The sequence below is a fragment of the Dreissena polymorpha genome, chromosome 4 (genome assembly GCF_020536995.1).
Source record: "Dreissena polymorpha isolate Duluth1 chromosome 4, UMN_Dpol_1.0, whole genome shotgun sequence".
Lineage (NCBI taxonomy): Eukaryota > Metazoa > Mollusca > Bivalvia > Myida > Dreissenidae > Dreissena > Dreissena polymorpha.
In genome coordinates, this window is record NC_068358.1 from 74629062 (window position 1) to 74649822 (window position 20761).

Sequence of the window (20761 nt, forward strand, 5' to 3'; positions counted from 1 at the left end):
ATCTGACGGACACCCAATACACAGCTATGTATTTCTTTTTTAAACATCTGACGAACATCCAATGCACAGCTATTCATTTATATATTAAACATCTGATGAACACCCAATGCAGAGCTGTGGAATTGTATTTTGAACATCTGACGAACATTCAATGCACAGCTGTGCATTTGTACTTTAAACATCTGACGAACACCCAATACACAGCTGTGCATTTCTATTTTAACATCTGATTAACACCCTATGCACCGCCGTGCATTTCTGTTTTAAACATCTGATGAACACCCAATGCACAGCTGTGCATTTGTATTTTAAACATATGACGAATATCCAATGCACAGCTTTGCGTTTCTATTTAAACATCTGACGAACACCCGATGCACAGCTATTCATTTATATATTAAACATCTGATGAACACCCAATGCACAGCTGTGCATTTAAATTGTAAACATCTGACGAACACCGAATGCACAGCTATGCATTTCTAATTTAAACATCTGACGAACACCCAATGCACAGCTGTGAATTTCTTTTTTAAATATCTGATGAACACCCAATGCACAGCTGTGCATTTGTATTTTAAACATCCGACGAACATCCAATGCACAGCTGTACATTTCTTCTTTAAACATCTGATTAACACCCAATGCACAGCTGTGCATTTCTGTTTTAAACATCTGATGAACACCCAATGCACAGCTGTGCATTTATTTTAAACTTCTGCCGATCACCCGATGCGCAGCTATGCATTTCTATTTTAAACATCTGACGAACACCCAATGCACAGCTATTCATTTATATATAAAACATCTGATGAACACCCAATGCACAGCTGTGCATTTAAATTGTAAACATCTGACGAACACCTAATGCACAGCTATGCATTTCTAATTTAAACATCTGATTAACACCCGAAACACAGCTGTGCATTTTTGTTTTAAACAACTGATTAACACCCTATGCATAGCTGTGCATTTCTATTTTAAACATCTGACAAACGCGTAATGCACAGCTATGCATTTATATATTAAACATATGACGAACACACAATGCACAGCTATGCATTTATATATTAAACATCTGATAAACACCCAATGCACAGCTGTGCATTTAAATTGTAAACATCTGACGAACACCCAATTCACAGCTATGCATTTCTAATTTAAACATCTGACGAACACCCAATGCACAGCTGTGCATTTCTTTATTAAATATCTGATGAACACCCAATGCACAGCTGTGCATTTGTATTTTAAACATCCGACGAACATCCAATGCACAGCTGTACATTTCTATTTTAAACATCTGATTAACACCCAATGCACAGCTGTGCATTTCTACTTTAAACTTCTGATTAACACCCAATGCATAGCTGTGCATTTCTGTTTTAAACATCTGATTAACACCCAATGCACAGCTGTGCATTTCTGTTTTAAACATCTGATGAACAGCTAACATCTAACAGCCAACTTCACATACCTTTTATTTTTATCAAAGTGCTTTACGTCAACGAAAGGTTAAGAATCCTTTCATGAAAGGTTAAAAAACACCAACAAAATAAACATTTAATTGTCTGAATTGTTTTTTAGATTAAAATACCTCGTACATTATAAATGCATTGAAAAAATCATATCAGATTCAGATATGCAGGCTTTAATACTGTGTATTTAGTTGACGCATGTTTTAAGCTCGAATCGTTCATTCAGCAAATGTTCATTATTATTCATCGTAAAATGTTGGGAAAACGTAGACCCCGACCCGCCATGAAAACGTAGACCCGACCCGCCATGAAAAAGTAGACCTGACCCGCCATGAAAACGTAGACCCCGACCCGCCATGAAAACGTAGACCCGACCCGCCATGAAAAAGTAGACCCGACCCGCCATGAAAACGTAGACCAGTCTCGCCATGAAAAGGACATTCCATAATCGTAAAGACAGTTTGTTTTATTTCCGACTAAATATTCGAGAATCGTTGTAACGCTTGTATATATTTATGTTTTCAAAGCAAATGTGCCTTGAATTTTGCTCAGTTAATTTCAATCAAAGTGTAAAGGCTATTATAAGCTGAACTGTATGTCCTCTATCATCATGATGGGGAAATTGAATGATTCCCAAAATTATATCTACTCAGATGAAATATTGAAGTCACTATACTTATATTCTAGAGACCGTAGACTGTTTTATTTGTCGAACAGCAACGTGATATCCAATTGCATAATGGTATTGTATTATCGGAACTCATATGAGTCGCGTTATGAGAAAACGGGGCTTAATGCATGTGCGTTTCAAGGAAGTCCCTCCTTACCAAAAAATCACGTTTAGGCGGAAAGTGTCGTCCCTGATTAGCCTGTGCGGACTTTCATTTCGTTTTAAATTATACAAAGATAAGTGCAAATTTATTATTGTTTTCGTGGACCCGACTTATCAAATATGCCAGCTCAAGACAAACAAACGATGAACTAGTAAAAATGATTTTACGAATATGCATAAAGCCCGGTTTTTATAGACCACGGCTCATATTATCGTGAAGCATATGTCCGTCGGATAACCACTGCCTGTAATGATATTGATAAATGGTGTTATGCAAACTAGACATTATAATACATTTTTCATTGTATTATATTATTACGCAAGTCATTTTCATTGTCCATTATAATTTAAATTCATACTAAATAAAGCTTTTTAAGAATGCAATCTACAACAACTCATTTAAGACTTCTGTTTAAATTGTACAGGCATTGAAGAATTTTTCCAAAGCAACTCGCCCTTCAGGGCGAGTAGGCCTGACAATCCACTCGCCCTTCGCTTTAATCTACTCGCCCTGCATTAAAAAAAAAATATAACTATATTTATAGTTATGATTAACCAGAACCTCTTTAACCTACGTAACATAGTGACACTAAACTGCAAGCAAATTAACTACATTATCTGATGAATTTTATTTGCTTTCCTTACCTTTTCTGCACCTGTTTCCTTTTCTCAATACTTTCCGCTTCTCGTTTTGATGACCTTTCTTTCTGTTCCCTGTCTCAACCACCTTGCAGATATTTTAAAATAGAACCCTTTTCCATGCTGAGTTTTAATATTTCAGACGAACTTTTACTGAAAGACACGCTTGATTGACAAATGGTAACAATATGGTTAATTTTGCCTAAGGCTTCTGATCACGAATTATTCTGTTTGTTAATAGTTATTGTTTCTGTTAATTTTTAATTAAATATAAGAAGTATTATAATAAACCAGTTATGTATAATTATTTTTTATTGATATTTACATTAAAATGACATTTTATTCTTCACGGAATTACCAATATATTTTACTTTTTTTTTCACTTTCAATCGATTAGCTAAGAGCACTGACACCTACGAAAAGAGCGCAGCCGATTTCGATAATTATTTTTACTGTGTCCATGACGTCATTTTACATTGTCAAAACGAAAATGCAGTTTCTTTGTGTACTAAACCTATTTTTTGTTCGTTCGAAAAATTGTTCGCAATTTGTATCGATGTTGCAGGAGTTCAAAACTTGAATAGCTCTGTGCGGACTTCACATGCTATTCTGGGGCGACACTTTACGCACATGCATTAAACCCCCTTTTTACAGAGCGCGACCCAAATTAATGAAACTACGGTCGCCGCTTCGGATTCAAGAAGATTCACGTAAAAAAAAACGAACAACAATTAACAAAATTGAAATTACAAAAAAAAAAACAATTCACCAAAAGTCTTAGTTTTGGTGGCAATACCTTGGAGACGTTAATGTAAAAAACTAAACAAATCCTAATACTATTTGCACCAAAATATCCTAATTATTTATGATTGACGCGATATTTTTTACATAAAATAATGACTTCTCTACAGATTATTTTGTGAGCAGCGTAATGCAAGCGTAGCGCCATACCAGCCTGTGCATGCGCACAGACTAGTCAATGGCTACCTGCATGCTAATGAGACCACGGAAACTTGCCTTTTTCATCCATTGGAATCAATCGAAGGATATACATAATTTAGTTTTGAAACTTTCAATACAACATGCAACGGTCTGCATCCATATCGCGTGCCCTTCACTTTATAATTAAGAGGTCCTCGACCCAGTCAATTATATGCGTCCATTTGATGTTAATCAAACAACTTAGTATTGTTGTCCTGTCACAAGTTGTTTAATTATGTGGACACATATTTCCCCATTTCCACGCTTGACATACATTGCAGAAAGGTATCGCGTTCCGACAAATTAGCTTTTATGTAATCATTTAATCTTAATCCAAATAGAGCTAGCTCTCACTTAAGAACTGGTTAAAGCAGATAGTTGAGAGTGATATTTCAATGTTAGTAAACATCAATTGGGCACGTTTTTCCTTGTAAATCGTGAATACAATTTGACGGTTATTCATTGATGTATTCATCGCTACGGTTTAAACGCTTGGTTTGTATTGTTTGGTCCTTTAACCATTCTCAGTACTCTAAGAAAGCGAGGTTTTTGCAAAGATAATTATTAATTACTGGCAATATTTATTCATTTATGTGTGTCAATCATAACGTTTTTTAAAGAAGATTCAACTCCATAAATGAAGGATGTTAACAACGTAATGAGAATTGAATACCGAATCTATGTTTAATTAGTTGCCAGTGACTCTAAGTTCAATTAAGGTATTTAAACATTTAACAGAACAGTATTGATATTTGAAACACACGACTGCATCAGTGTATGATTTACAGTACGAACAATGTATCATTAACAGAATCTGGAATTATTGATATCGCTTAATTTCACTTTTATTATATTAACTTTCTAATATTTTTCGATCTTAATAAAAACATGCCTTACTTACCGAAAAAAAGGAACATAAACTTCGTGAACAAAGGAAATGAAGTGAGTAGCGTTCTGAGAAAACTGGGTTTAATGCATGTGCGTAAAGTGTCACCCCAGATCAGCCTGTGCAGTCCACATAGGCTAATCAGGGACGACACTTTCCGCCTTAACTTGATTTTCGTGTAGCAGAGACTTCATGTACACGAAAAATACCTTAAACCGGAAAGTGTCGTTCTTGATGAGCCTGTGTGTACTGCACAGGCTAATCTGGGATGACACTTTACGCACATAAAAGTCCCGTTTTCTCAGAACGCGTCTCATTTACACCGTGATCTAACTTGAAAATATTTCAAACAACATGAAAAAGTCATTATTTCTGGAATGTATTCATTCAGTTATTACAGCATTATCCAGTGAGTGGCTACTCAACAATCGATATTGGCTTCGTTTAATGAACAGATGCATTCAAACGTGACGAGCGTACTAAACATCACATAAGAATATATTTTTTAATAACGAATCGTTGGGAAATGTTCTCTTATTTTAATATGAATGTTTAAATATAGTTGCATTATTTTCTTCCTATATTTTCGAATGATTTTTTCCACTTCATTTTAACTCAACATATGGAATATCTTTCGCTTGATAGTGAAATTTTGAATGTAGTTAAATAAATAAAGTTTTACGCCGTGTTCTCACATCAGTTTTGCTTTAACAACCTGTTGTTATGAAATAAGTAGTGTTTAGCGGTAAACATTATTATGCGTGTGACCCATGGTACGTTTTTTTATCTATTGCTAATACAAATTAACTATAAAGTATATCGTTCTGTAAGTTGTTTAGCGATTGACGACTTACTATAGATTCAATATGCTGTCTGGAGAGAATTGCACATTACGTTTTATCTAAACTAACAGACGTTCGTGTGCCATATCTGAAAACTCCGTTGATACCGCCACACTGTGTGAGTGACCGACTACATCATTCACATGTTTAAGGCGGTAGTATGACATGTGCGATATGGGAGTGTAAGACCTTTGATGAAAATCATTTTGATTTTTAAACGGAAATCTCGACGCGTTCTAACATCGGTGTAACCATGTTAAATTTAGATAAACTAGCGCTTGATTGTACTAAAAACAAGTAGGCTGATAAAAATGAAAGGAAGAGCACGACGAGCATGTTAATTTTCATATCAGCTGCTTAAAATGTTTGGAAAAACTGCTGATATTTTACATTCAGTGAATGAGTTGATTATTTAAGTTTATATCAAACAGTTAATTCTGAATTGAACTTATACTTAAGATAAAATCAAACTGGCGTTTGAGGTTTTTGCATGGCAATTCATAGGCATTAAGAAGAATGACAACTTGTATTGCAACAAAGTTCTTTTGACAAATATTAAACATGGACAAACTTTAAGTTGACCACAGTTGTTAAGTGTGTGATATATTTTGCTCTGTGTGTTATAATGGGTGACAAACGAAAGCTAGATGATACAGTGAGGTGTCATTGATAATAATCATAATATAAAATGAACGGAATATTCGGAATATTTCTTATTATCTTGGTATGTTATTTACTATTTACATTTATATATACTAGCATAAAAACTATCACTTGTAGTTGACGTATGTTCATGAACTGGCTCTTATAAATTATATCAAAATGATCAATAACATAGTGTTCCATTTGATATATGTTTCTTGATAGTGCCATCGCTTTTATCTTTTGTATATAAATTTGAGCCTCGCTCTGAGAAAACCGGGTTCAATGCAATAGCGTTAAGTATCTTCCCACATTGGTTCTGGACGACACTTACCGCTCTTATGGAATTTTGTTGTTTTAAGGTAGTCTTTTCATACCGAAAATCCGGTCTAGGCGAAAAGTGTCGCTTATGATAAGCCGGTGCTAACACACAACTGCATTAAGCCCATTTATCCCAAAGCAAGGCTCATTTCGCATCGAGCCATTACGAGGAGTGAACAGACATTGGGTTTATCCTTGTGATAACATCGCTGTATTTGACCTAGTTGTGGAAGGGGTTTATCCTCGTGATATCATCGCTGTATTTGACCTGTTTATCCTTGTGATAACATCGCTGTATTTGACCTGTTTATCCTTGTGATAACATCGCTGTATTTGACCTGTTTATCCTTGTGAAAGCATCGCTGTAGTTGACCTAGTTGTGGAAGGGGTTTATCCTTGTGATAACATCGCTGTAGTTGACCTGTTTATCCTTGTGATAACATCGCTGTATTTGACCTGTTTATTCTTGTGATAACATCGCTGTATTTGACCTAGTTGTGGAAGGGGTTTATCCTTGTGATAACATCGCTGTATTTGACCTGGTTGTGGAAGGGGTTTATCCTTGTGATAACATCGCTGTATTTGACCTAGTTGTGGAAGGGGTTTATCCTTGTGATAACATCGCTGTAGTTGACATGTTTATCCTTGTGATAACATCGCTGTATTTGACCTGTTTATTCTTGTGATAACATCGCTGTATTTGACCTAGTTGTGGAAGGGGTTTATCCTTGTGATAACATCACTGTATTTGACCTAGTTGTGGAAGGTTAAGAAGTTGGTTTGCACATACGTGGTTGCTGTTTACATGACTTTTTGGAAGTATTGCCGTAATTGGCACACCAAAGGTTCAATGATATATAATGCCTGACAATCTAGCATAAATACACTGTTTAAAACAATAATGGGTAAGAGTTTATTGTGCAGCGTATTTTTAATTCAACCATTACATCCAATCCTACATGTGATTACAATTAGGAAATCATGTTCACTTCATACTTTACTGAAAGTTCGCTCGAATGAATATCTTTTTTGTTAATATTCAATACTCGTTTCGTTTGTGATTTATATTGAAAACGTGTTTCGGTTCAAAATGCAACATTTTCAAAATACCCACCAGTTCGATCGAAGAGCAAATCATCCAAAGGTCAAGATTCTATTACCTTAACATAAATATTAGTACGATTTTTTTTCTCCGTTTACAGATCAAATCTAGTCCGTTATTTATATGTTTTGCATTTTGAGGCAAAAATAAGCATTTTAATATACAATGAATCATGCCGATGCATTTGATTGGGTATAGCATTATCATCATCCAATTTGAGAACTCTGTATCTCATGTTCACTCCGCCACCACAGGTGCGAACTTGTATATTTTCAGTTCTCTGTTCACGCAGTCTATTATTTTAGTTCGTTAGTCATTGCATTCCGTTATGTAATTTATCGGTCTATTTCTAAGCAAAGTTGAATATTATTTTCTTATTTGTCTCATGTTCAGGTATTGTTTCACACACAACTAGCACTTGAATTAAAGTGTCGCGTAAAAAAGATGCACAAAAATGCAAACTTTTTGTCAGTTATTGTATTTAATTTCATTACAACACATACGTGCTATTTAATAAATATAGTTAGCGTTAAGTTTGCCTAAACGTCACACAAGTTGAATGAGACATTCTTAAATTCATCGGATATAACTTTAAAGAGTAGGCCCGCGTAGTAAAAGAAACTCTACCCTACTGTGCGCGGGTTCATGGCAATACGTAACGACTCGCTAATTGGTTTGTTATTACAAAACAGGTGGTAAACAATTCTTTTTGTGTGAAACCACAGGACCCGATGGTCAGATATTTAATATTTGGTATGTAGCGTCGTGTTTTTATTTTAAATAACGTAAAAATATTTGTTATCATTAACGACTGTGATTAAAACCACTGTTAATCTGTCCTCTACATGATTTTTTTTAAACATGCCATTTCGTAAAAAATGATAAATTAGATAACTTTTTAATAAACTATACAAATATTGCATTATACGAAGATGGGAACGGAATTCTTCGTCACACATTTCTATTTTGACTGCCTCTGATTTATACAGAACGTGGTGAATTAGTGCGAAAGAGTATGGTGCTGTCAGATGAAATTATTTCAGTTAGAATTTTATTGTCGAGTGTATCCATCAACGTCTGAGTGTAGTAAAAAAAGCAGACCTATGCCAATGACCAATACTACATATTGTACAGTGATTGTAAAGCACACGGGAAATTTCACTTAAAGACAGTCTGCTAGTTGAAATTAGTCGCTCGAGTGTGACTAAGGTCTGTACATATTCAATGTATATTCGTTGGTGTTTGAATTTATAATGTCAGATACGCTGTAAAAGTCTATGTTATAATTATATTATAAATGAAATGACATGAAAAATCGATTTGCGACAAAATATTTAAATTTTCAGTTTTTAATTTATTTTTATTAAAGTGCTTTACGTCAATGAAGGGGTAAGAATCCTTTCATGAAAGGTTAAGAAACACCAACACAATAAACATTTAATTGTCTGAATTGTAGATTAAAATACCTCGTAAATTATAAATGCATTGAAAAAATCATATCAGATTCAAATATGCAGGCTTTAATACGGTGTATTAAGTTGACGCATGTGTTTTAGCTCGAAACGTTCATACAGCAAATGATCATATCATTCATCTCCAATTGTTGGGGTAATTTTCATTGCTACATACTGTGTTTACCATCTGGAGGAATAGTTTAGTGTATCAATTTCTATAACTGAAGCATACAAGTTATTCATTTTTCATATTATCTCAATTAAAAAATACTGTCATGAAATTAACGAGCTAGTCAAAACTTGATTGTTGAGAAGAGAATTTCTTAAAACGAAAAATGTCATAAAAGCGGAGAGTGTCGTCCCTGATTAGCATGTGTTGACTGCACATTCTTATCTTGGACGACAATTGGCGCACATGCATTAAACCCCTTTTTCACAGAGCACGGCCTTTATGTAATAAAGGATAAGAATAGCATGCAGTTTAATGCGGTAGATGATCACAGTGGATATTTCAGCTATCGCTGCTCAAACATTTTAATGGCAGACGCTATTTATTTCGCTTTTCATATGATTGAGCTTTATATCAAAGTCATAAACGTGTCGCCCTATAACCTGGGCCAATTCACAACTTACGTGCTTTTATGACACTGTTTTATAATACTTAACGGTATTTGAACACCTAAAATATGTGGTTGCCTGTAATGTCAGTTTTTTACCCTTTTTTTCATTTATTCCGTAAACCCATCACTATCATTAATGAATAGCTCATCGTTTGAAGTGTTTGATCATTTAAAATAAATTAAATGGTAATTGTCCTTCATTTATAAAAAGTACGTTATTTCCATGTTTACGTCTGTTTATCATGTATATTATGTCTTATGCTGTCGCCAAATGTTATTGCTATTTTAGACAGGCTTATCAGGGGCGACACTTTCCGCCTAGATTGGACTTCTGTTTAGAAGAGACTTCCTTCCATACAAGCGGAGAGTGTCGTCTCTGATTAGCCTGTGCGGACTGCACAGGTACATCTGGGACGATACTTTTCGCACGTGCATTTAACACGGTTTGCTCAGAGCGAGGTTATTATGTAAGTCCATGAGAATAGCATTTTATAATAATCGTGAATTTGTTATTTCCAGAATTTGAACATCGCATTCCATTTTTACAATATAGATCTATCAACAAATTGTCCGTCAAAAACTCATTATCACTAGACATTCAAAGGCCGCCACCAAACCTTTTTTAAGAGCGTTTGAACAGAAAATGTGAACAAAGTAATTGCATAATTGAGAGGATCGGGTAGTACAATAGGTAAATATTTGAGTAAGATGATTTTGTCATTTTGTGATACTTATTAAAAAACCGTCTTATTACGCAAAGTCTGCTCGATATAGAGGTTGTTTGCGAAATGTCAATAATATAATTGAATTAGTTTTGAGTGCTCACTATTTCAAGTGCGGAATGTTCATTTTGAATTTTACAAAGATAATTGTTCATATTCACAACCCGGAATGATATGTATAAATGGTTTCGTACAAACCATATATGATTAAACATTAGACATAGTATTAAGCAAGAAATCATTATATTAAATTGCCAATATATTGCTGAGAAAATGACGTATATTATGTTGTATTATATTTTATTTGACTTTTATTAATTTGTTTAACGAAACTTCGTGTGTGGTTACCTTTTTATTAGATTTACGAGATGATCGATCAAAATGCAATTTGAAAACAAACTAAATATAGCTAATCACAAGTCTTCAGGTGAATTCATGTTGTTTCTTTAAATGACCGAACGAAATATTTTTGCCGAAACCTAATAATATTAGAAAATATGATGCCAATGAATGAACGCAAATATTCAATAAATCGTATGATGTGTTTTAACCTTAAGGTCAAAAGGCTATCGATTTAATTATAACTAACTAATCAAATTCAATGAAAAACAGAGGAATGCATAGGTCTTTCCTAAAAAAAATCTGTATTTATTAAAAAAAAACAACTCTATTTAGTGAATCAGAAATGCGGAATTCGCTGTGGAATACTGCTATAGCAAGTAGGCAATAAATACAAATGTATGTACTGACGTAAATTAAAAACGAATTACAGAAACATGTTCTTATCCCTTTGGAATATGATAATAAAAGAGAAAGGGATGTGTAAAGCTCAATATAAAGGGAGTTTTCCAATCTCTTTTAAATTTTGTGGCTACGCATTAGTATCGTCTTCATGAGCACCAATGACAACGGATTTAATGAGGTGTATTAGCCGCTTTAAGAACCCTTGCTCCCCTTATCCAGAGTCCTGCTATAAGTTCAATTGAACACAGTCGTGTTGATCCACATGATCCGTTTTATTTTCAATTCTCTTAATCTCAATTTACCAAAAACAAGTTCATTATTTAGACAATTATTTTCGGTCGTCACTTGAACTATATTACTTCAGAAATAAGCATTTGAATCTTATTTAAAATTTGCACTTATAATATTAATTATATATATTAGTAGTAATAAGATTTTTGAAAACGAACGACGCCATTGGTTATATTTTACATGTGTATGTCATTACGTTATGCATAGATTCCCAATGTGTCGGGCTTGACAATGCAAATTGATTCGTACTTCAAAATGTTTGGTAAGTATAGCCATAATATATATAAATGCATTTCAGATAGAAGATAAAACTTGGTTATCAGAGTGCCCAATTTGTTGAAAGTCTCTGTTATCCGAAGTGCCCTATATCGGGAATCAAAGTATCCGCAACTTCATGAATACCACCTATTAGAACATGCTCTATCTTCGTTTATATTTCATTGAATACTATCAAAATTTCAGTATTTGAAGCACAGTGATTACTCTACATGCTGGACTATCAAACAATTTCTTGCAATATTTCTAAGTAGTTTTATTTTGAAACTTGAAACTTGCTAATTTGATGAAACGCCTTTTTATATAATTATATTCAATGGCGTTGTACAAAACATATATATGTACATAAAATCGATAAAAAAATAAGAGATATTGATAATATTATGCAGCATTAATTAAAGGATTAATGATCTAAAAATGTGTGATATAAATAATATTGCTGTAAGGAACTTAAGCAATAAAACAATACCGGCTACACTATTAAAACACGGTAAAAGAAAAATATTATGTAATAAATTGATGATATATTAACTAGAGTTAAGACAATAATTATAATGATAATATGAGCAAATATTTGGCAACATAAAGACAGTGTTTTTCATTAACTAAAAGGATACGTAAAAGGATATTTCTGCACTCTGGCTGTCGGATCCCGCAGCTACCGGTCACCTGTCATACTTAAGGACACTTCTTTTGGGTTTTAACCTTATTTGAACTATCGTGACTACAAGTCACAAATAGGCTGACCAAGTGTGACTACAAGACACAACTTGAAGGTTAAAATTACAGTGTGACTATAAGACACAACTAGAAGGCCTAAGCATGACTAAAAGACAGCTGGTTTATGTAATTCAATCATTGAGCAAAGAAGCCCTAATGATTCTTGATTACCAGTCACTTGTACAATAAATATCCTTTTCGAGCAAAGAAGCCCGCACAATTCTTTAATTGCTTGGTCCTATGAGTCCTAGTGACAAATAAGCCTGCACAACTGAGTCTCGATTATTTTTTTTAATCACAGGTATTCAAATTAAAATAGGGTGTAAAAGTCTCTGAAGAGAAATGTTTTCAAATTCCTTTTGAAAATGTTTATTGATGCGGAAGTCCGGATGCTTGATGGAAGGTCATTCCACAGTTTCGGACCAACAACTCCGAAACTCCTGTCCATGAAAGTTTTTCTCTTTGTGCGTTTCACATCATAACATCCGTCATACGAGACGGTAGATCGTAGGTCACGTGCTGGTACTTTTTCTTTTAAAAGTTCTATAAGGTATTTTGGCGCGTTACCAACAGAACAATTATACATGAAGTTCAGTAATTTGAATGTTATCCTAGCCTTTACTGGTAGCCAGTGTAGTTCATACAAGGCATCTTTTGAACTGTCATATTTCTGTCGGCCGAGTACCAATTTGGCACACATGTTTTGGATACGTTGTATTTTGTTTATTTCGCATTGAGCTGTTCCATACAAGATGAGATTACAATAATCCAGATGGGATATTACCAAAGACAAAACGAGTATTTCTGTTGCTTCTTTTGTTAAGTATTTCCTTATGTTTTTGATTTTAAGGTAGTTGTACATGGCTGTACGGCACTTAATTTTGATGTGTTCTTTAAAATTTAGTGTTTCGTCTAAATATGCACCCAAATACCGTATGCATTTTTCTGCTTTAACAGTGTCACCAGCAATATATATTTCTTTAGATTGACATTTATTTAATTGGGGTCTACTACCGAACATGATGAATTCCGTTTTTGATGCGTTCATTTTCAGTTTATTCTCGTTCATCCAGTTGTTAATAACGAGCGCACAACTTTCAAATTCTTGAATGGCAGTTCTTTCAACAGAAGAAGATGTAGGTTTGAATCGCTTGTTTGCGGTGTGGTCGTCTGCAAAACCGTAGACTTTGATGGAGGGAGGAACGACAGTGTTCCAGCGTACGTCAGGTAGAGCCATGGACCAAGACAACTACCCTGGGGGACACTACACTCCAAAGAACGTGCCGCCGATAAAGCTGAATTAACACTTATGCGACAGCTTCTTGGACGAAGATACGAGTCTATCCAGTTTAGTGCCGTGCCACATGCACCGTATTGTTTTTGCAACACGTCTAGTAGAATGTCATGATCGACTGTATCGAAGGCAGCACTCAAATCAATGGCAAAAAGTGCTGTAACCTCTTGTTCCTCCATACCGTCATTGACTAGTCTAAGTAAAGCAGATTCACAAGAATGGAATTGTCTGTAGGCTGACTGATTTTTTGGAAGGAGATTGTTTTCATTTACGTGTATATTGAGTCTAAACAGAGCAGTCTTTTCAATCACTTTCGATAGAAATGATAAGTTGCTCACTGGTTTGTTGAAATGTTTACTGTTCATCCAGTTATGCTGATTTCCGACCGAATTTTCTATTTTTTGAGGGGAAAATCTACCATTCTTCCGTGATGTTTTTCTTTGCAATAGAAAAGGATAAACCATTTATAAACTCGACCATGCGCCTTGTCTAAAAAACTAATCTTTATGATATAACTTTTAAAAAACTGATGAAGTTACCTCTTGCGCGTGGCTTTTGTTGTTATCTGGTATCGAAGTGCCATCTGTTATCAAAGAATCCGCATACCCAGCGTGCGTTCGTACAACAGACGAACTGAATATTTGACGATTGTTCAACATAATAAGTGCATCTTTTTGCTTGTACACATTCGAATACTTCAATAAATGTAACACCGTTGTTTTGCTAAACGCAATTTATTTCTGTATTTTTACTCAATAGATATTATTGTTAAAAACATAATGATATATTTATTGTATATTATAGCTACTAAATGAATCATCACATCAACGACAGGGTTCAAATCCCCAATGGTTTGCATAGACCGAATTAAGACGGTGATTCCAGTTTTAATGACTGCATGCTTAAAGTTTGTGTTCTGTTATTAAAGGGACTGTCCAACAGTCGAAAGCGTCGTTCGACGCGAATCGATATTTTGGCGAACTACGAGGATTTCTTATAAAGCTAAAAAACACATACGCATGTGACGTGAGCGTGGATGGTCGAGTGGTAAAGTCGGGAGACATTTTACTCCAAAACTCCATGACTCTAGGGGTCAGTGGTTCGAGTCCTGTGGAGGTTAACGTTTTTTCTTCTTTTTTTTAAATTGTATTCTTATTTTTTTTACTGGAGATTTTTAGTTCAAATGTTTAAATTTATCAATATAAAGCATTAAAAGCAGTTAATGATAAGCTTTAATACATGCCAAAATCTGTTGGACAGTCCCTTTAAAGTAGTGGATAAACACATTAATTTTTAACGTGATACAGTTTCTTGGATTTTATTCTTTGCTATTTTAAATCTTACAACAGTTTGATTTGTGCTGTATTGATGCAGTTGAACGTATCCTCGTGCAAAGTGCCAATGTTGTCATATTTCAGTCAAGTGTTGTAATTTACGTTATGTCGATTTTAAGACCGTTTCCAATCGTTCTTAAAATATGAGTACTGTTTTTAAATCATCCGAATATACGTAAATGTTATCGTGTACACTTTTGATAATTTATTACTCTGTACACAGTATATAACAATTCAAAAAATACATTGGTAAATAGTTTAAATCTAACATGTGTCGCATCAATTACATTTGTCGAACATTTGATTTCTGATTTAACCGTGTGTCAATCTTGATATAGGAAAAATGTCGTATAAGCAAGCTAAATGTCTAATAAGCATGCTTAATGCGGTAACGAGGTTTTTCGTAAAACACACACTGCGAAAATTACTTAAGTAGACGTGATATTGCAATAGCACAATAATTGTCTTTGCGTGGGTATACATGTCAGACCGCCATTATGAACCATTATGTCTTAACTTAATATTAAATATAATAATCTCGGTTTTAGACATATTTCACAAACAACATGGGAAGCATTATGCGAGCGTATGTGCTAATGAAGGCAACTTTAAAACCTGGTACTACGAATGAGACCTTCACAGTTATTATTTGTTTTGGACGGCAATATCACAGAGCTTGTTCACCTTTTTATTATGTCGACTCTTAGGTTAAGTTTGTAGAAGTGGGGAGTCTTAATTCAAATTCAATAATCATGATTTGTGTTCAAACTAATATTGGTTTTATATATACAGTGCACATACACGTCTACATAAATATTTCATAAACATCCAAAGTAATCTTAAATAATGTGTTGTCTTTTACGCGAATGGCATAAGGCCCAGTTTTTCATTAGGCGGTTAGTTAATTTTAAAATATGTATGCACTTGTCTAAGTCAGTATTTGAAAACTTCTTTCATATAGCTTTTACAGATGACTACTATCTCTGGAGCTACTCACACTTCGGATTTAAATGCGTGTTCGTTAAACTTCAAATTGCCGTTAAATATTATATTTGGTTGGTGTTTTTGTCACTTGAAATTGTAACGTTTATTTGTAAAAAAAATATGTTCTGTTCTGTTTTATATAAAACATAGAATGTGCTAACTTCAAGATAGTTTGCACATTAATTTCTGGATCAAAGAAATGCGACAGCATTTTTGCTGGAAGCTTACTGTCCGCGATGGAACTTTTCAAAAAAGGTGTTAACTGTAGATCTTTAAAGATTCTATAAAACCTGTTGTGATTTATGGAGTTTATTCCTTAGATAGCGGAAGTTAATACATAATTCTAAGTTACTCACTTAAAGCGAGTGTAGACCATATCTGGGATCAGGATGCAGTGTGGAGTGTTTGGCATTTTAAGTAATCATAAATCCTTCGATTTTAATCTAAACCAACAGACTTTAGTTCACCCTATCGGAGTGCCCTAATATAGCGTCACAGTGTTTGAGTTGACCCTCTCTATGGCGCACAATTATCAAAGGTCGGAGTATGCCATTTTCGATATGGGATTTGAAATAGCTGATAAACAATATTTGTGCTTCATTTGTGCTAGACGAACGCGTATCTGATACATGTCATCGCTGTAACTGTGTTAGGAGTCGATTTACTAGCGTTACATTTAAATTAACAAATTCCTAAAACAGAAAATGGAATAAAGAACGAAGAGTGCGAGTTCAATTTCAATAGAAAGAGTAATATTATTTGCGAAATAAATAGTTTTAAGCGCGAGTTTTTTTTAGAACTTTTAAACCGCTTCTGAAACAGTTATAGACACTATTGTTTTTTTTTGAAAATTGTAATGTTTAGTGATTTTACTCAAAGAAATATGTTTCTTGTAGAATAAATAGCGTTGACATTGCGTGATTTGAACCTGTTTTTAATTGCAGCGATAAACCGATGGTCATGACATGGACTCAATTAAAATAGTAGTCAGTGTTAAATGATTTATTTGCGCAGACCTACGAGATAATTTAATTACAAGAAAACTTTATCTCCATTGGTTTACATTAATATATGTTTAACGCAAATAAAAAGACTTGCCTCTTGACAAAATTACTTTATTTAATTTAGTCTTGTAATTACGCATTTTTATATAAGGTTTACATGTTCAATGTGCATTGGCTACCATTCTTAAGACAATGCGTTGATAAGGATTTAATGTGTGCAATATGTGTAAAAATAACTGTTAACACATGAATTAATTGCTGAACGTGTTTAATTTAGTGTGGTGTAGCATACAAAAACAAATTCCCTGATATACCTTAGTCATGGATGATGGTAACGGCTAGTTTACAGCGGAAAACATGGTTGAACGTATTGGAATAATTCTTACATTGGTACGTTTTTTGTATAATGTTTTTATTTGTATTATGTTTTTTTGGCATTTTATTTTTTTTTAAGCATTTTGAGTCTTACGAAACGTATTTGATGAATGATATGGTATATTTAACGCTCACGTTATTAACTTGAAACTATTATTACATTCAGTTTTGATATGCAAAAGCTATGAATACATTAATACAGTTAAAGCAAAAACGAATAATTGTTTTAAATGGTAATGTGACTAAAATAGAGTTCAATACTCTTTCATTCTTTGGATGCGACTATAAAGGGATGGTTCGTGTTCAGGTATAGAAACCTTTAATAGTTTATGGTTATGAGTAAAGAACTAGTAACGAATTTCTAGTTGGCTTGTAACAACAGAACAGGTCGTAAATAATGAACATGATGATTGTCTTAACATTTACCCATTGCGTTTCGATATTAAGAAATAGCCTTTTGATAAAGATATTTACAAGTTACATAGTAATTTATCTGAATAAACACGAAGCAGCATAAAATTATTTAAGACGACTCGTTTCTAGATTTGAATTCATCTCCATTAAGTATGAAATAATCAATTATTTCGTGATGAGCTATCAAAATACAGACACGTGTGGCTATGAGAAAACGTCATGAGTTCAACAAGATCAGGTATTGAGCATGTTGAACGTTATAGATATATTTGAACGTGAATTTTTCCTATAAGGTACAATAACTGATAAAAAAAATTGCAACTTGATGTACATTGATGCGCAGCACGTTATGAATAAGCATATACACACATTCATTAAATATTGTTTCAAACTTAGACATTAATGTTTTTTTATTTGATTCGTCACTTCAAACTCAGTGAACATCAAGTTACAATTCACGCTCGCGAAAGTGTGAATGAGTCATGTATTTTTTTTACTCGTACCAGGGTACCGTCATTTATCCACACATCAAAAATAATATTGAATGAATTAAAGGAATGCATTATTTCCAAAATGCGAAAGTAATTGAAAGTTAATTTGCTGTATAACATTTAGCACATGTTTGATAACATCTTATAGAAAATGATGTTTGTAAAAACACCACTACGTTAAGTAGTTGTACCGTCTTATAAAGTAAACTCGATCCTGCAATGAGTGGGAAATTACAGAAAATTGTATGTATTGATAATGCATTTTTATTTTTTATCTTCTCCGTCGACTAATGGATAGATAGCATGTTATTAGTTTAATGATCGGAAACGAGCAGTGGTTGATCAGAGTTTCGGGAAATAATGAATATTTTTATTTCATATTTTATCAACTGCGTTTTTAGGAAATTGCTTCAATAGGCGTTTTCAAACGGATCCCTTCCATACAAAACGTTTGCGTAAAAAGAAGTCATATACTTGTTTGCATCTTTATTTGTTTTAGATCACAGCACCTTATTCATTAATCATTCATTTAAAGAAATGTCTTACCCTTTATGTCATAAAACTTCATCGAGTCATGCAAACTTCAGATATAGGTATAAAAGTATTTAATATCTTCTGATTTTGACTGGATGATTTTATTACGAGTATATGTGTGACATCTGTGCCTAAGATTACATACTTTGTATCTCAGAAAATGATAATATGATTGCCGGAATAAAATATTTTGTATACCTTTAGATACTGTAATAAAAGTAAGTAATATACCATCTAATATTCGATATGATACGTAATACTTGATGACTGCGTCGAGATTACATCAGCTGTGACATAATACATTTATTCGGTGTTAAATACATGTATTGAGTTTGCATGTTGAGAATTGGTTACATGACGGTTAAACATACCCACACAACTAACTGATTGAATGATTCCGTAACGAGTGATTTACCAAAATTTGATATGGTGTAACACACACGTATCATTTGACGAGTAAGTAAGCGAATGAACGATTTTGTAGTCTGCTGGGTATTTATGATTGAATAAATGCGGAAGTAGGCATGAAAACAAGCAATCGAAAAAATGGAATGCATAAATTAAGGTCTGAGGGAACTAGCTGGTGCCAAGTTGTATGAACAAAAAGGGGGAACCTTGCTTTAACGTACTGACAGAAAACGAGAAATGAAAAACGAACGGCTCATCATTCACTTACGTATTCATTCAATAGTGGATCGCAAACCGATGATTTTTTTATTCGGATAGATGCGATGTTTTTTTCCGAAATAATGACTCGTCGCCCATCAAATGTTCTTTTGCTATTGTCAAGGCTGGTTGTTTATTGCCTGTCGTGATAGATGATATTTATATCGCATCCAAGATCATGTCACTAACATTTTTGTTATAAAAACTAAATTATCGCCATAAATACTCGGTCCATTCACAAGGCATTTGATTTTTATTGCACAATAGTGTTATAGACTTAATGGCAAGTGCGCACGCTTATCGCCGTTACTTCTGTATAAGGTTACATTAGCACATCATAATCTTTTAAGTCGACATACATTTGAGATGTGCGAATAATTATACTAATAATTTATGCGGATCGACCTGGAGTTGTCAAAGAGACACGCTTAGACCTCGTGGACGCGGTGACGTCGCCGATTGTCGCCACGTACACGCATAGGGGTCGCACTGTAAACGCAGTGAGAACGCTACGGACGTTTTAGGAGCGCCGCATGTACACACAGAACGCACATAGCACTATCGTCTGTTTTTTTTCTTCCTCGGAGAAAAAAAACAGGCATTCTTTCTATGAGTATCGGCGTTTTCAAAACATTAAGACAACAAACTCAATCGCCAATAATATCGTCGAATATACTAACCATTAAATGCGAAAATGGTGTTATATAATAGATAAAACAATGAAATATGAAAGTGGATTGAATTTGTGTATTTGTAGGTGAAGCGAAACGTTGGCGCCAAAAGAGCTTTCACAACTGTATTGATTCACAAATGACACGAGAACATATCTAAACAATCGTTAAGCTGTTCATATACCTTTATTGGATTTCTGGATATTTTTTTAATCAACCGTAATACTTAAATTGCCAAAAGTCAATGTCCGACAGTGCGACGTCAACCCACTGACTGATGACAAATTGACCTATTGAACATTGACCTTATTCTAATGGGTATACTTAATTTGGTTATAATACAATTTTATTACTATTTTGCCATGCGTGTATGCCATACATTATAATGCCATTCTATTATTAAATTGTTGACACAGTGTAGAGTGCAACTTGTTTTAACAGCTC

The 20761-nt window shown here is 34.0% G+C and overlaps 1 protein-coding gene across 8 annotated transcripts in view; it reads left to right on the forward strand.

The window, feature by feature from the left end:
- The window catches only part of LOC127880290 (ADAMTS-like protein 1), a 154138-nt gene that overhangs the window by 84021 nt on the left and 49356 nt on the right, over positions 1-20761 (forward strand). Inside the window, exons 1-2 of one of the 8 annotated variants that reach the window (XM_052427645.1) lie at positions 16773-16911; positions 17107-17556. The exons of 4 other annotated variants lie outside the window; for them this stretch is intronic. In XM_052427645.1, coding sequence (XP_052283605.1) covers positions 17524-17556 — 33 coding nt within the window. In that variant the 5' untranslated portion in view covers positions 16773-16911; positions 17107-17523. Of the gene's footprint in view, positions 1-5751; positions 6383-16772; positions 16912-17080; positions 17557-20761 lie in introns of those variants that run through there. 3 more of the 8 variants (XM_052427647.1, XM_052427642.1, XM_052427646.1) reach the window with 3 other exon arrangements.